Consider the following 18,126-nt stretch of genomic DNA (forward strand, 5'->3'; position numbering starts at 1 on the left):
TAGAATTCGCTAAATTTTTAAATTGTGATGATGTGGCAAGTATGTTTAGGCAGCATCTAAAGTCTTTGTTCTTTCTCAGTAATAACCCAGTGAGTACTTTTACTCAATTAAAGTTACTTTAGCCTGACTAAACTGCAAGTAAAAGGAGAATGAACCAATACATTTTTCTGAGTTTTAATTACTTTTTAGAAAGCGGAAATGCTTGGCTGTGCTTGTACTGTCAGTTTGTTTCATGCCTTGTTTTACTCAACAGCTAATCCACATATTACTCCAGGGTATCCCTTCAAGAGAAAGGAAGATACAGCTTGCAAGACCTTTTTTCCATCTGCTGTATCTATACCAGGCAGACATGGTGAACAGGAATTTCACCAGGACTACTCCAGGAAATATGAAGAAGAATTTATGGGTCAAACGACTGCCAGTCACTTACTCCAGGTATCATGCACCTTTCCTCCCAAATGGTATTAGAGTGTTAGAGTGACATCCTGCACCTCTTTTAAGGTTTGTATGCTATTTCACCTTTTTTTTTTTTTTTTTTTTGCTATTTCACCTTTTTTTTTTTTTTTTTTTTTTTCCCATCTGTAACTCAGGCAAATGCATAAAATGCAAAAAGCAAAATTCTGGAAAAGTTTATGAATGTTTATGTAAATAATGGGTACTGCTCTATTATCTTGCACAATATCAGTAATCTCGTTGTTAGACTTTGAAAAATTATAAATATATTCCTCCTGCTCAGGTCTGGAAATAGGTCTACAAAAGTTTTATAAGAACATTCTAGACATTTTGGATCAGTTTCACTCACTTCTACATTGAGAGAGCTTCCTCCTTATGGGAATTCATTTTAGTACACTGTTGATGCTCAAAGGAATAGTGGGAAGGTTAGAAAGTGAACAGTTGGGCCATGGTGGAACAGTGTAGAGAAGTGTTTGGTATTCGGGACATAGAAACCCAAAGAAAAATAGTAATAAATAAATAAATAAATCACTATGTTGGAGGAAGTGGGTGGGGAGTCTCTCAGTTCCCCTATATAATATTTACAGTTTGCTGTCAACGAGGCCAAGCAGAGAGTATGATAGAGGCTTTGCAAGTATTCCTTCACTCCAAAGAATACTGAAATACTGAACAAGTGAAGCCAGGTCATGCTTAATGATGTTTCCTAAAATATTTTTCATCTTTCCTAAATCATTTGTTTCAGATGGACCTCAGTGTCTGTAATGCTAATGATATATTACATGTATATAGCATCTTCAAACTGAGAAGACCCAAAATTTACTTATAACAAATTATGTTAAAACTTCAGTTAAAATGCTAGTTATAGCTATAGCTCTTTTCTATTGTAAATAATGGTACTTGGAATTATCTTGTATATTTACTATTTTGAAATACAAGAAAATAATTTTCCCCATATATTTCTTAATTGGATAAATAGTTGCTAGGTGGAAAATAACATCTGTGATTTATTGGCTTAGCAGTTACATAGGGAAGATAAACCAGTCATGATCTACGACTGAATCAATATATTAATCATGTGCTTTTAATTGTTAGTTTCAATCCTTACATGTAACACGTTCATTAATTTGTCTGTATTGTCTGTAATATTCCAGAAACATGTCATGAGTGATCTTTAAACAAAAGATATTGCACTTTCTGAAATGAATAGAGAAATTGGTTTGCATTAACTCAACAAAGATCACAATATGTGTCATAAGATTTACTGAAGTTTAAGAAAATTATTTTTTTTCTGCTCAGGGCAGAATTGCAAGTATAAGATAGCATGCAACAGCGCATATCATAAAAATAACTGTAACACAGTGCCCAAGAACAAAACTCTGAATTATTTTATATTAATAACTAGTGTGAAAATACAGAAAATGACAAAGTGATATGTTCAGAGAAACAAAGGTTGTCATAGCAATACTCACAGTTATTTTTACCAACCATTTGGTTGTTTCAGCAAAGTAAATAATACTCTTTTCCAATATTTACTTATAACTTAACTGGTACATCTTAATAGCACAAAAACATTCCCAACAGAACATTAGCACATTTCTCAAGTGGGTAAACAATTACAAAAGGAGCATTTTTTTCCCTGATGGTTCTGCTGATGTACATTTTTGTGTCATACCCAGTGAGCTGAATCTGAACCCTGTTGCCACAGTCCTGATTCAACTTCCTAAAAAACAGTTTTCATTGCCATTCGAGACTCCTACCTTGCTTTGCCTTCTGCTACCTGTCTTAAAGATCTTGTCTAAGTCCTCTGCCATATTTGCCAGGCCTGTTTGAATGGCCTGGGTGACTAAAATATTTCAAGTAGCAGTAGACTCGCATGTTGAAGCAATTAAATATATTCCACACAGTTTTAAAAGTATCCATAGGCTACTTTTCACATAATTCATCCATTAAGAGTATTAGAAAATGTAAAAATAGTACTATAGTTAAAAGTTTTAAAGTATAACACTAAATCTTTATTTTCAAATGAGAATACAAGTGTTAACTATGAGAGCCACTGCTTAATAAAACATGGGAATGACTATTTACTTTCAGTTAATTGCAGGACTCCTCTGGTCCATAACATAGAAAAGCATGCTACAGAAAAGATATAATATGATCTTGAAGACTTTAAGATTTTCATTCACTTTTTTTTTTTTTTTTTCATTTATCAAAATAATACCACAATAATTCTATAATCCTGAAATAATTTTGGTTAATCTTGAGTTCCTCTGAATTCTGAACTCTGCAAGCTAATATTTACATGCTGAAACTGAAAGGTTCTTGAAAGGTTTTCTGGACTTAAGTTTATCATTTGAAATTGATCAGTATCAATATAGTCAGCTAGAAGTCAGACACTAAAAACTTGGTTGGCCAGTCCAGCTTCTCTCAAATGGGAGAAAAAATGCTTAGTGAGGACCATTAATCTTTTTCAGACTTGTGATTGCAGCTCTTAGAGTTTTCAGGTTAGGAGAATTTAGTTGCATTATAAGTGAAAATTAGGGAATTTCACCTCGTCAGCTACCCGCAGATTTTGAAGATTAGCAGAAATATGCCCTTGGCTGGAAAAGCACTTTTAGTGACCAAATGCTGCATACATATCTTTTTGAAAGTTTGTAAAGTTTTGTTGTTGTTGTTTTGTTTTGTTTGTTTTTATGCGTGTGCTTGTCTGTGTGAGATGCAAACATTACATTAAAACATTTTGTATTTGTATGTACTGAAGTTTATAATCCAAAACATTAACTAGGGGGCAATTCACGAAGAACAAAATGATGAAAGCTATTTGTTTACAGTTAACGTTCTGTATAAAACATATCATGACAAAGTAAAAATGGAAAATTCCTGATTTCCCATTTTCTTCCCACCACTTCTCTTTTTTAAAAGTAGTTAATTTTAAAAATATTTAGAAATACCCTTGAACAAATTGAAGTCTGATAGGCATCTGAATTTGGATTTTTGCACGACGAGTAACATGTATTTAAAGAATTAGTAAAATGTATATACACAGTTCAGGACTCTTGCTTTGAAAAAGAGTGTTTACTGTTCGCCCTTCAAATTCTGGTTTAATTTCTTCAAATCTGTGTAACATTAGATGATTTTTACCTCAAATATAGCAAAAGCAATTGTTACCTCATGTATACAGATTGCAGAAACCTGATAAATATTGATTTCTTAAGGCTGAACTTAACATGAAGTTAACTTTAATTGTATATATGAATTTCAATTTATGAATTAATTAAAAACCCAAAGCAGTGCTGAAATGTATTAAAATGATAAAGATTTTTTTTTTCAATAATAACATGAAGTTCATGACAATTAAGTTTTATATTTGAGGTCAACAGAAACATATATTGAAAGAATATACCTTCTACACAAAGGGAAATGGAATTTTCCTAACATATCCTTTAATACAAAACACTGTCTCTTAAGTGTCATGCAGTTGTCCATTATTATACATGATGATTGCATTGCTCATGAAACTGTAACAGCCATACTGTCAGGCTCTTCCCAGCTCCAATATTACAATGGCTCCTTCTTTAGCAGTATCACATTCATACAAAAAAAAAAAAATAATCACTCAAGATTTCCCAATCAGATAAGAATTTCATCACAGTCTAAGTGCATTAGTCAAGCTTGATGTTCATCTAACATTTTTATTTAATATTTTATATAGTCACCAAAATAAATAATTACTTCATAAAGTAAATATTCTGAAATTCTATAAAAATAGAGCCTGACAGACATTGGATGTTTTCTACTGATTGAATGGGTACTGAATCAGCTCCATACTTCATATTTTTTATTCCAGTACTATGAAAAGCAATGAACATTGATAGACAGATATTATTCATTGCAATCTAACTATTTAATTACTTTAAATAAACAGGCAAGACAAGGTTTTCATTTGAACTGAAGACTCATTACATTAGTGTTATTTGTAAAGGGCCCTCAGACTAAATGAAAGCCAGGACCTTAATCTATAATACAGAGAGAACATAAGCTAATCTTTCATAACATAACAAGTAAGAGAAATCATCATATCAGTTCTATAAATAGAACGGGATACCACTGTAGTGTTGTTTGTATTTCTTTTTACCTTCTGCATCGGTTAATCCCACTCCTGACTGCTTTACAGGTTCTTGTCCATTCTGGCTCATCTTCCCTCTGTTAAAAAAACATGGTCATAGTTGTCAATGAGACCATGAAGAAATGAGATCTAAGGAAATGATTCATCTAAACCAATGAGATTTGGCTCAGCACAAGACAAACAGGCATTAAATAAATAAATAAACTGTAAATATATATATGTATACATAATTTCAAGAAAATAAAGTGGACAAACTTCTCTATTACTATTATCGATATTTGGAAAGATCACTTCAGAGAACTTTTTTTTTTTTTTTTTTTTTTTTTTTTTTAATATATATATATATACACAAAAACAACCAACCAAACAAAAAAAGAGGAGTATAACTCCTCTCCTCACTTCATCCTGTTCTGGTGAATGGTGAAATATATAAGGAGTCACTGAGTTGCTATTTGTTTTACAATACCATTACTTCAGGTAGTGCATGTTTGTGGTCATTATTTTATTTTAATGATTACTTTTAAATTACAGTTTAGGTTTAGCATAAGAGACAAGTTCTGAAACTTACATTAATCTTAAAATAAGGTGAGTGGAATAAAGAATGCTATTGCAGCCTCTATCTTTCTCCATCAGATGTAGAAAGAAGCTGGATGAAAATCTGGATGTCTATTTTCTGGCAGTGAGTGTTAGGTAAGATGAAAGCCTTTAAGTTTTTAAAATTCTTTCCACATGCTTGTATATGTATGTACATGCATGCATACGTGTGTGAATATACATGGATGACTATAACTACCCTCAAAAACATTTAAGATGTTTATGCTTCTACTTGTCTTTCTCCTGTAAGACTCTGAAATGCTGTGATAGAGAATATAAACATTTAACTTCATATACATGTTATTCCTCTGGGGTTAAAGGGTCAGTGATTCTTTGCTACCAATGAACCAGCTTTACATTTCATGACAGCAACAGAATGTTCACAATGAACAGAAAATGAACATAATGTCAGTTTATAAAGTGATTTCAAACTCAGTTTTAATTAAAAGTTATTCTTCTTCTGTGAGCTAATATTTTACAAAGCATATTACAAGTGCAATACAAGAATTATTAGTCCCTAAGGCTAGATTCCTCACACATTTTTTGGTAGATCTTCACCTTTGCATTATAAATTAATATCATTTTACAGACATTTTACTGGTATAGGTGGTTACACAGTACAATGGCATAGTTTTTATCATAAATGGGAATATAAGTAATTTTCAGGGATATAACACTTAGAAAAAGGAGTTATTTTTAAAAATTCCTTCCTAAATAGGAAAATTTATTTAGCTGTATTAAATGATTAATTTCCCTTGATAATTAAAGCAATATTTAATATAGGCAAGTATTCTAAGTTACCTCTTCAAACAATTTTCATCACGTCACAAATCCTTTTATTTCATGAAAAAATGTTTTTATGACTAAAAACATTCAGACCAAAGTACAGTTTAAATTGCAGCCTCTTTTTCTATTGATAGATCAGAAACTTAATCTAAACAGAGAGCTTACCAACAAAAGTGTTTCTATATACCAATACACTTTAAATTGATTAGCTTACTTAATGCTTTTCATTCAAATTGTGATGTGTGGTCTTATGCTATATTAGTATACAGGATCAGAGTCCCTGAAGTCATTAACAAATCAGTGTGACCATGACGCTGACTAGAATTTCAGTCAAGCATATATTCAGATATACCATTATTTTTATCCAGACTTCAAAATAGAACCAGTTATCTGTTTTAAAACATTCTCCCCAAAGACAATCCCACAGGTCTCAGTTGTTAAACAGTAATTTTGTCATTCATTTTCATTATATTGTAGTGTAAATAAAAAAAAGTAAGCATTTGCTCTCTATGTGCTGTATAACTTTTAGTGGTTCTGTCCAATATCAGGATACAAAAAAATTACCTTAAAAATATGATAATAAAAAAAATATTGTCTAGTCCACGGAGCAGAAAATAAGAAGGCTGGATATATTTTATTTAATTTAAGGAAAAAGCTGAAAGCTGTGGAGACTCCTTTTTTTTTTTTTTTTTTTTTTTTTTTTTTTTTTTTCAGTAGAAGTGAAGCTGATTTCAGGCTTAATAAACCAATGCCAGCCAGCTACTAAGTAGCTGTAGATACTGTCACATTGCTAAAAAAATACACAGTAAGCGATACTATTTGGACTTCAATTTTGTATATGTGAACTAAAAACTGTTGAGCTTTGCTGCATCTTGTGTTTCTGTACACAAGGACTTTATGCACCTTTGCTTTTCTCATTAGAGATGGCTACAAAATAATTATCTTTTGAGATAGACAATTCCAATTAAAAATAATCTCTTTTTGCCACTGGAAAGTACAAGTCATTTTAAGCTAAAATGACATGAGTGAAAAGTTCAATAAAGATTAAGCATTTTGCACCCCACAGCCTCAGCTCACATTGTCCTCCTAGATTCTGAAGATAAAAAAAGAAATCCTAGTTTGGAGGCTGTTTTCCTTTTTAGCCTTTAGCAACTTATAAAGAAATTTTTATTTTATTTTATTTTTTTCGAATAGTGAATACTTAGAAATATCACCGTTCTAGAGAATGAATGGAGTCCTGGAGTCTTTTTTTAAAAAAAAAAAAAAAATCTAACCTTTTTTAGAAAGTTTAAAACATGTTCTTTATTGCAGCTTTAACTAATATGTACAGGCTGCAAAGGAAAAGCAAAAACTTGTGTCCTGGAGAAAAACATGGAACAACTATTTCAGATGCTGAAAGAACTACACTACATTGTTCAGTACAATGCATTACTACTGAATAATATTTTGAGAAGAGTCAAACTATAAAAATTCAGGCTACAAACATTAAGCCGATCAAGAGACATTATTTTTTTCCTGTAAAGGACTATAAGTGAAATTGCAAAATGAACATTTATACTGCCATAGTTAAGGGGAAGGAAATCCTGGTAAAACTTAGTTGTTTACTGTGTAATCATTTTATAGGATCACTGTACAGATAATAGCTTGGTACTACAGACACCTCAGGGAAAAAATAAAAAATAAAATCTTGAACTAAAATTTCCAACCAAAACCTTTTGGAGAAATTCTGCTCAAACTCTTAAAACCTAGTGGAAAGATCAGTTGGATCCAATATCTGCATATAATTTGCACAACTAACATGTGTTTCAAGAAGGAGGTCAGTCTGAAAATTTAAATTAAGCATTCTCTAGCCTAGGAAAACTGCACTTTTAAAACATAACCCAGGCTCATCTCTACACCGTTGCATTGAAGACAACCTCTCCAGTGTGACAACAATAAATTTATGAGGTTTAGGTAGAGATTTGGTTGGTTAATAACAATTCAATGTTCAACAAAGCAAAAGGAAGGTATGAGCTCTGAGAAATTCTACCTATTTAAGTGCTATTCTAATGCATAACTTGTCTGCAGAGGAGACTACATAAGATGACTGGCAAGTGAAAGTGCTACACATTCTCAAAGGACAGAGGATTCAGTATATTAAAGGAAAAGCCTTACATTCTTGGGATGGGAAACAGATTATTCTCTCCCGTGGCACTGTTGCTGCCTTCACTATCCATGCTGTATCCACTGCCAAAGCTACTGGCTGATGAGCCAGTGGAGACAGAACTTTCTGCAGGTCGGTGGTTAGTAGACCTTGCTGTATAGGGTAAGAACAATGGGTTACTGAAAACCTTGTAAGATAACATTAAGAAAAAAAAAAAAGAATTTATCAAAATTACATACTGCAAAGGCTTTCACTTTTTTACTTTAAATTCCAGTGTTATGAGATCATCTTTTGCAAATGATGTTTATTTTCACAAAGGACAAGGGAAAAAAAATAAAGGAACTAAAAACAAGGAACTAAACCAAACAGTATATCATTGCAATTTTTTTCTTCAGTCATATTAATAGTTCAAATCAATGTCCAATGTCCAGAAGGAAAAGTAGAATGGGTTAGTTGATTAACACAATTTATTTTTTTTCTTTCCGATTAAAGTGACAGAAAACCAACAATTCATCCAAAATATTTCATAGGCTAACCCTGTAAAAATGAGAGTCCCTTCCACATATTCTTCATGAAATATTCATTGCATTTGATGACTTGAAGTGAGAAAGCTGAAAGCAAATACAAGTACACCATCTATAGCCACAGAAGCTCTATAAAGAACTCCACCCCCTTTCAGACATAACACTGCAACTGCATTATATTTCTCAACTGCTCCTACCTATCTGGATATCTCTTACTGTATACCTGAAATTTTAATGCGGATGTTTTAATAGGAGCTGTTCCAATCTTGCTAAAGATTAGTGTAGAAAATGTATATCAGTATATGTCATTTTTGTCAGACGCATTATTTTGTGTTTTGGATGTTGTTGTACTACATGAACAAGTTTTCTAATATTCAGCCTTTGGCAAGTTGAGAAATATGCACACACATAAAAAAAAAAAAAGGACACAGTGACATTACACATAATAGTTGATAAAGGAATAGCTATTCTCACATTGACTGGTTTAACTGGGAAATATTAATTGAATTTTTTGGAAATTTTATTTTTTCTCATCAACTACATCAACAATTGTCATGTTTAATCAATTCCAACTGGCTCAGCATATATAATATATAAAATATGTAATATAAAATACGAATATAAAATACTTTCCTGTAAAGTTATTATGTGAAGCCTTAGTGAAGTTTTGTGTTACTTTGGTGAACTGTGAAGTTCTAATGCAAACAGTTAAAAAAGATCCTTCTTTAAACAAAAAATTAATCAAGTATCTATATGGAAATTACTTCAAATAAGAGCCAGAGCCCCAGTGGTGTCTTGCTTTAAGCTGACAATCAAGATCATTTTTACTTTTTACTGAATGAATTATATTTTTGGTGAAGATTGCTGCACGCTACCTAATGTGGGACCAGGAAGCTGACTGTGACTCCTCAAATGTAATGCAAAAACAGATTAATAATTGACACTAGAAGACAGGAATGAAGCATTCCTCATGTCATCAATCCTTGGGCTGAACTGTCAGTTAAGATAGAACTCATTCTCAAAGTGATTCTTCACTGCAAAACTGAGCTGTCACTTTTTTCTTTAAACTATATTAACCTAATCTGTTTCAATAATGCCTACAACCGCCAAAGGAATCTGTCAATCTAAATTATTTGGAGACAAAATTATTCTTTAGCTCAATTTCTTAACTTTGTATATTTATCAAAGGCTATCTTGGATGTTAATACAGATTAAATAACTGTAAAATCATTGTTAGCAGACACTCTCAGTATCTTATCTGGAGAAAAAATTACTTTTTTTTTTTTTTTTTTTCAGCACAGACAGCGAGAGCACTGCGGTGTTCTGCTCAGCCAGCTGTGAGCAGCAGTTACTCCATCACTTTCAGTCTGTTGTGCTGTGAGCAAATTCCTATGAATAAGGTGTGTGGTGTGTCATGTCAGGAAACTGCTATTGGAAAATTTGGGGTAAAAGAGATTTGGGAAAAGAGAGGTCAAGCTCTCCTTTACAGTTCGTTATTAGTAGCTTCCACATACTCAAAAACCTGTGCTGAGGCTCTTTCATGTCTGCTCAAAACTAATCCATCACCTCAGTTCTCGTGATGGTTGAGTGACCTGTATGACTTCTGATATTTGCTGTTTGAGGTTTTGAGGTTATTTTTGTTTTGCTGTTTTTGTTATTGATTTTGGTTTGTTTGTTTGTTTGTTTTAGTCATGGTATGGCAAATACCTCATAGGTGAGGACAATCCATAACGACACAGAACTGCAAAACACATGGAACCAAAGGCAGCATAGTGTTAGCACAAAAAAAAAAAAAAAAAAAAAAAAGTGTGTCTATTCCCTTAAGCATGAATTTACATAGTGTGGCATAAATCTCAGCCATAACTTATGTGGCTGGAAGGGTGGTTCACATCTGGTCTCTTATTTTTATTGACTTCATTGTAAAATTTAGTGCCTGGAGTAATTTCTTATAACTGGTGGATTTCTAAAATTTAGAATCTAGTTTAATGTGCCAAATAAGCTTGAATTAGGCATTTATAACTGGCTAAATTGTTGTTCTACATCCATTTATAATCAGAATATAATTATTTCTTTTGACAGAGATGTATCCTGATGATACATTCAGTATGCCATATTTTTAGTTTCTGTTCTGTTTTCCCTAATTTACATTTTTTCCTGTACTGATCGTTTTCTGAAATATCTCTTGGTGAATGGGTATAATGTGCCTAAGTTTAGATTCATGACTGGATTTTGAAAATTCTGAAGTTCAATGTTCTTATTTTGTTTCCTGTCTGCTCTATGAGAGTAATGAACTACCGCGTCAGTTTGTGACAAGAGATGAAATCCAAAAATAGATTTGGAGCTGTTTTTGTGACAAACTCAAAATCTGGATACAGATAACTCCTCCATAACTCATGAGACACACACATTTTCCATATGACTGTATTTTTTACAGACAAATCTAAACCTTTAATCTACTGCTGCTGGTTATATAGGGTACTTATAAGTTCTGAAGATGTGGTGATGCCTGTTGCCAGGCAACATTTTGTCTGTTAGAATAACAGACGTAAGATTACACTCTGTAAAGTCACAAGTTAGATTTTTTTTCCCTGCTCTTACATGCAAAGAACTAGTTTGTATATTGGTTTCCAGTCCTACCTTTTGTCTTTAACCAAATACAAATATCTTAGAAACTTTAACAAGAAAGGCTGAGTTCATTCTGGTATCCTTCCAGTCTTACTAGACCTGAAAAAGGTCTGTGAAGGTTTGTAAGACTCAGAGCAATCATCACCTACCTGTCTTGGACAATTGGGTTCCTATTCACATAAAGGACAAGTAACTAAAGTGTGATAGGGCAAGTTTAATTCTGAGTTAGAGCTTCTGCTGACAGCTCCCTGTGCCAGAAAATGCCTAAATTCTTAGTTTTTGACTTCAAAAGTCTGGAGGGTTGTGTATTGGTCTCTAGGAAGTTGAATAATTTGCTAGTGATTCACTACAGTATTTTGAGGCACAGAATTTGGATATTCTTTTCTGGTGTCACAGAGATGCTTCTGTGTGTGCTCAAATAAAAGGTGTGCTCATGTTTCGCCCAAATGTACGGCATTTATTTGCATAGGAGATTGGACAAAGGGAACTGGCATCATTTCAAAATCCCAAGTATCTAGATTATGGAAGAGCTATGGTTCATTTGATTCTTTGCTTCCTTGCCCTTTGTTGTTTCAAATTATTTTCTGGTCCTCTGGCTTCTCATTTGAGAAGTTTTGGTTCTCGTGCTTATATGCAAAGTCTTGCTGCCAATTACACATGATGCTGAAGTAATTTCAATTTATCTGAAGATCATTACCCAGTATGATCATTTGGCTTCTTACTGGGAGAGGAGAGAGATTGTTTTCAGATCTTTCTCTGATAACTCTTTATTCAGTTTGCCAGGTATTTGTTACTTTCTAAGGATTCAGTGATGTCTGGGTTGTCCAGCCATTGGGCTGTGAGGAACAAAAATAAGAAATGAAAGATTAAATCTCTAATATAGACTGCCTTCTCAGAGTGCACTGAATTTCTGTTATTGATGTAGCTTTAATTTCATGTTCACCTGCTAATGTAATTTTAGCTGAGTTCCCCTAATGACAAGAAATGTTCTCTACTTTGAAGGTGTGTTGATGGGTAAAGATTTGATAATCAGTAGCCAGCAATGCAGTGTTAATGATACCACTGAGTAATATTGTTTTACTTTATTCTCTACAGGCTGACATGAGCAAAAATTTCAGTTCAACCATTCTAGTGAATAATGTATAAATGGTTGGAGGAGTTCTTAATTGCTTAAATGAATTCTTTCAAATGCTAAAAAGTCAATCAGAACCATATCTCTGATGTAGTTTTTTTTTTTTTCTTTAAAAAAAAAAAAAAAGTGTGTGCTACCGCTTACTGTAAGTAAGAATAATTTATTATTCTTACTGCAATATTAGTTGAATGCATGTGCTTGAATGGCAGAAAAAAGATTTCTGTTTGTATTTTTGCTTGTGCTTTGGCTTATGGACCCAGTCAGAAAACTTTTTTATCCAGGGAAAACATGTAACTCATGCCTTAGTATAAAAAATAATAATATTAAAAATAAAATTCAATTAAAAAAAAAAAAAAAAGAATGGGTGATATGATTGTATCTTTTTTTTTTTTTTTTGAAAAGTCTATTTTTTTTTTTTACAGTAGAGAAGATGGTTTTATTAAACACAACATAAGAGAGAGAATTCACGTAAGACTATAGCTATGATGAGTCAAATCAGTCATTAGCAAAATAGAAAGAATCCAAGGCTGTCAGACCCTGCAGCTATTCTTCTACAGTGAGTGGACATTAAAAACAAAAGCTGAAAAATAAAGATTTAGAATTAAAAAATTGGACTAATTTTTAGAATTAAAAAACAGGTCATTAAATTGCAGAAATTGTGTTCTCTTCCTTTCAATTGCGTGTTTCCTTTCATGGGTATCTGTCTAGAAGCCAAAACCAAACTATAAAAACACATTGAAACAATTGTTTGTAAACCAATCAGGAGGATGGAAAATTGCTTTTGAGCAGGACTTCGGGAATAAGTTTTGAGACTTTGCCTGTAATTGGTTGGGAAAACAAAACAAAACAAATAGACAAAAAAAAAAAAAAAGTTCTAAAAAAAAAAAAGAGTTCTAAGTGTTCTCTAAAACTTGCAGTCTTGTGAAAAGCCCTGGGTAACAAAGAAGGGTGATAGTATCATTCTGTTTCCTCAGAGTAATGTAACTCCATGGAAGCAGGTGAAATCACAAATCTACTTTGGAAATTTATCTGCTAAACAACAGCGCATGTCACACGCACAGTCTTCTGACAGAAGCTTGTCTACTCTCCATTCTCACTTGGCTTCTGTTTCAAGTACTTCAGGCTCTCGCTGCTGCCAAATGCCTATTTACATACTTTCAAGAAATGGTTGCTCATACTAAGAGCAAGTACTGCTCTGGCTTGCTCTGTGGAGTTCTGCAGAATGAAATCCTTTTGTCGAGACTGCTAGCTCCATCTTTTGGGAACTGAGTGTGGATAAATAATGAATAATCCATCGGCAAGGGATATGCACCAGGTCAGTTCTGATAGTCAGAATTCTTCCTCATACTGAACAGTATTTTAGATCATGGTCTTACCTACTGCAACCTCATTTGTGTATTAGGCACAGCTTTGACCACACACTGAGTAGTGATATTTTGGATATTTTGTGAAATTTCAGTTCAACTCTTTGCAGACCATTTGAAGTGAGTAATGGTGGCAGAATAGCAGTCATCTGAAAATGTGGTGATGATATTTCTTTACCCAGCAAAGAAATCCTGATTAAATAATTGTCTTCCTTGTGCTCCATAGGCTTAGGTTACCTTCTAACAGACTTTTGAAATGGGAGTTATCAAATGAAGAATCTGAGCAATTTCCTGAAATTGCATGTCATCTTAAAATGGTGGAAGCAGGAATAACCAAATAACCAATGGTGGATAGTAGGAATAACGAAAGCAAATGTGCCAGCTTTTAGACTGAAACAAGCCTCAAAAGACAGCCTCAGATTATTGCTGTCTGCAGAGAGTGAGGACGTACTGTTCTTGTTTTGGTCGTGATTCTTGGAAATTGGTTATTTGCAGCAATATTAAAGCCCATTTACTGGGAAATTACAAGACTGGTGAAGCTAGTCATAAAACAGGTTAGGGCAGTAAATTATGTAAGTGTGAAGAAAGCATCCTAAATTACTGTTTTATAAAAATGAAAATATTTATTATATTGCTTATTAGAAGTTTATAAATTTATAAATATTGCTTATTAGAAGTGGGAAAATAGGTATAGGCCTAAAGGGAGCCCAAGTAAGAAGGTATTTAAATCCACAGTCAACCCAATCCAAAAGATTTATAGAACCTAGGAATCAATTTCCTTTCACTCTACATCGTTGCTAACACCAGTAAATAGAAGTTAAGACAGTTCCTGTCAAATTATATTTTTTATTTTTTTACAGCTAAGTGGCTAGAAATTACACAGTGCCTGCTCAGACCTGTATCATAGATTTTACAGTGCTACCAATACATAGTTGGTACATATGTCACATCTAATATTTGTGTAGCTTTAACCTGCTGCTATGCTGACACTCAAGTGAAATCTTGTCAAAGTTGGTTGACCAAGGAAGCCGAAAGCAGGCATGCTGCCTTTTGAGCTAAGGTGTTTCGAACTGAGGGTCTTCAAGAAGTATAATCTGATGGACTTATCTAGATACAATTACTAAAATGCTGATGCACAGTGCATTTATTCTTACCAGTGTTAGGTATGATGGTAGACCTTTCTCTGAATAATATAATCATTTGACACACAATTATTTGGGAAGTAGTATGCTTTTATGGTATCACAAATAAAGCTTTTGGGTCACAGCAGAAAATGTAAAATATTATTTTTTCTGTGTGAGATGGGAAACAGACATTAGTTAGTATTGGAAGTTTTCAGAAAATCCTGTGATTTTAAAATGTCAGAGGCTGAAAAAGTGGAAGTGTTCAGGGCCAGGCTGGATTTTGAGCAACCTGGTCTAGTGGGAGGTGTCCCTGCCCACGTCACGGCGATTGGAACTAGGTGATCTATAACGTCTCTTCCAAACCAAGCCATTCTATGACTCTATGATTCTATGAAAAATCTTTATCAGATTAGGTGAACATATCCACTGAATAAAATGTAGGAAACACAGATAAAAGTTGCTGTAGAAATATATTGTATGTACCACATTAAATAGTTCCCATCTCCTAGTGATAGTGGTACCAACAGGTGTGTTTGGACATTGAAATGAAATACAATGTTTTTTAATAAATCTTGAAGATTTACTAACAAATTCAGGTCAGGAGCAAAGCAGTACTTTCCTCCTGGTGTTTTGTTTTGTTTTGTTTTGTTGTTGGTGTTGTTGTTTGCTTAGTTTATTGTTTTGTTTTGTTTTTTAATGTGTGCCAAATAGAAAAGGAGGTGCATACTAAGACAGCTAAAAGCTCTGATCTCTTGAAAGGCATCATGTTCTAGCAAGAAGATATTGACTCAGCTTCTCTCTCATGAGTGCCTGTTTGAAAGTGTAGAAAAAAATGGATATGACTACAATAATATTTGGGTTTAGCTACTTAGATATTAATTTACTGTGCTCCAACTGGTGAATGTTTTTACTTTTTACTCTGATGTTGAAGGGAAATTTTGTTGTGCATTGTCCTTCTAACTTGTCTCATTGGAAGTAATAAAAAATAAAGCATGTTTTCACTTAAAAAAAAATAATTCAACTGTCTTTGAAAAGGCCTTATATAAAATAGGTAAATAACTATATTTCAGATAACTAAATTAAATAGATAAGTAAATAACTATATTACCTGCATACACCCAGAAAAAAAAAATATTTTTCATCTGAATATCTGTAACTGTTTAGTGATCTGAAGAACAGATAATTATATTTAAAACATAAGTGATCTACCAATAAATTCTACATAATGGGCATGATCCTTCAGTGGGTTACGTTATTGACTTAGAAGGAGGTGGACTATCAGTCCATCTTGAAAACTGACTCGTCTGGTGGATAAACCCTAATACTCAGCTTATGTTGAAAGGAATGATTATTTTATGTGAATGTGTAATTGGCAGTGATCCAATTTTTTTCACAGAAACAAATTCAAATTAACTCAAACCTAAGCACTGCTGTCTCCCTCTGGCTTGGATCCCTTGCAACTTCTAGCTTCAAAGGTTTTGCTCTGAAATTTTATTGTTCCTCTCTGAAGGGTATGAGTGGAATGTATGCAATTGGTTTCTTTGCAGATTGCACTCTTATCTCTCACAGGCAACAAGGAAATTGTACTTCAGGGTTTATTTTTAATTAAATGTTGTAGTTGACTATTGGCTTTTACAAACGTGCTGAACAAAGACCAATGACTTCTGTTGTATCTTCACCTTAAATTTAAAACAGATCACTTAAAATACATTTTTACTGTTTAAAATAAATTCAGAATGTAGTATTAATATAGTACAGAAAGAGATCGTTCCTACAAACGTAAGATGATGCAAGGCCCATGCATTCACAAAATACTGTATGTATACTGTGGATACTGTTTTTATTTATGATTTCCTTTTCATTTCTTGTCAAACATACAGTTAATAAGTAACAAAATAAATCCAATAGTCCTAGGTTCAGGTTCTAGGTCCAGAAGTAGGGAAAGATTTCTCTGAGGCATTCTCAGAATGACTGAAGGTTCTTGTTTTGTTTTGTTTTGTTTTCTTCAAGTGGCAATTCAATGCAAGAGGAAAAGGAAAAAAAAATAAAAAAGTACTGAGAGACTAGGTTAAAGGAATAAACTCTTAAGTTAGGTGTAGAAAGACTGATAATCATGCAACAGAGTGTTTTTTTTTTTTTTTTCCGATTAACTTTGTGGAAATCTTGCTAGATTGCTATCACCTTGCATACTTGGCCTAGAAAAAAACAACAGCTTTTCTAAAAGGTGCTGTTCTCTGATAAATTCAGAGTGCTATATAGTAGTGCTAACAGTAATAATAATATTGTATATTATCTGTAATGTGTTTTTTTTTTTTTTTAAAGTAAATGCTTTGAGATTTAGTGACAAAAAAATGCAAAATCATCCTTACTAACTTGCTAAAATGACTGTTCCAATCCATGAAGACAATTTATAATGGGCTATTTTCCAGGTGCCAAGGAGGTAGGTTATGATAGGTGTGGGTAACACAGCCACGAACCATTCCTGCAGAAATGGACTTTCAAACTGAGTGATGGTGTCCTAATATTCATCACTCACAACTGTCTCAACTTCAATAATTTTTGAATTAGAGGGAAGACCTCTCTTTCCTTCACCTCCTGCTTATCCTCCTTTTTTTTTTTTTTTTTTTTTTTTTCCTTCCAAGAACTTTGAAAGCTGGTTTGACTGTCTTAGCACCTTTTCCATTCAAGGTTATAATCTCTCCCATATTAACTCAACAAAACTGCAGTTAACTAATCTTACCCTTTGTTCCTGTTAAAATGTATTTGAGATCCATTAAACTCAAAATGGTACTTATATGTGGCCTGCCTTATACGAATAAATTAGGACACACTAGTTTGGGAATTGTAAGAAGACAAACAGATCTGAAGCCAAACTTATAATATTTGTGAAGGCCACCATGAATTGTCTGTATTAGTCAGAAGTGAAAAGAAGTAAAACCAAAACTATCTAGTTTCCTCAGCAACTCCAACCTCACTAATATATTAATATTAATGTGCATTTTTATTCCCAGGACTCTGTAAGATGGTTCTAACACTCCTATGAGCCAAATGCATATTGATACATGTCCTTTTCACAATTTTAATAGAAAAGATGCTTAGTAACAAAGGTACTTGAAGCCAACAGCCTGTCTCTATCATAAATACCATATATGTGGAACACGATTCAAGCCCATATGATAAGGAAAAGGTTTAAGCATTGTTCCTCTCTATCAAAAGACATTGTAGGACTTCAAGACTTTATAATAAATGTCTACAGAA

At 33.1% G+C, this 18,126-nt stretch overlaps 1 protein-coding gene across 1 annotated transcript in view; it reads right to left on the reverse strand.

Moving 5' to 3' along the window:
* Nucleotides 1–18,126, reverse strand: part of PCLO (piccolo presynaptic cytomatrix protein) — a gene marked incomplete at both ends in the record, with an annotated part of 199,010 nt that overhangs the window by 40,822 nt on the left and 140,062 nt on the right. The window contains 2 exons of the mRNA XM_084306345.1: nucleotides 4,586–4,653; nucleotides 8,111–8,252. Of these exons, the coding sequence (XP_084162471.1) occupies nucleotides 4,586–4,653; nucleotides 8,111–8,252 (210 nt within the window). The remainder of the gene's footprint in view (nucleotides 1–4,585; nucleotides 4,654–8,110; nucleotides 8,253–18,126) is intronic.

The sequence above is a fragment of the Netta rufina genome (genome assembly GCF_964035555.1).
Source record: "Netta rufina genome assembly, chromosome: 1".
Taxonomy (NCBI): domain Eukaryota; kingdom Metazoa; phylum Chordata; class Aves; order Anseriformes; family Anatidae; genus Netta; species Netta rufina.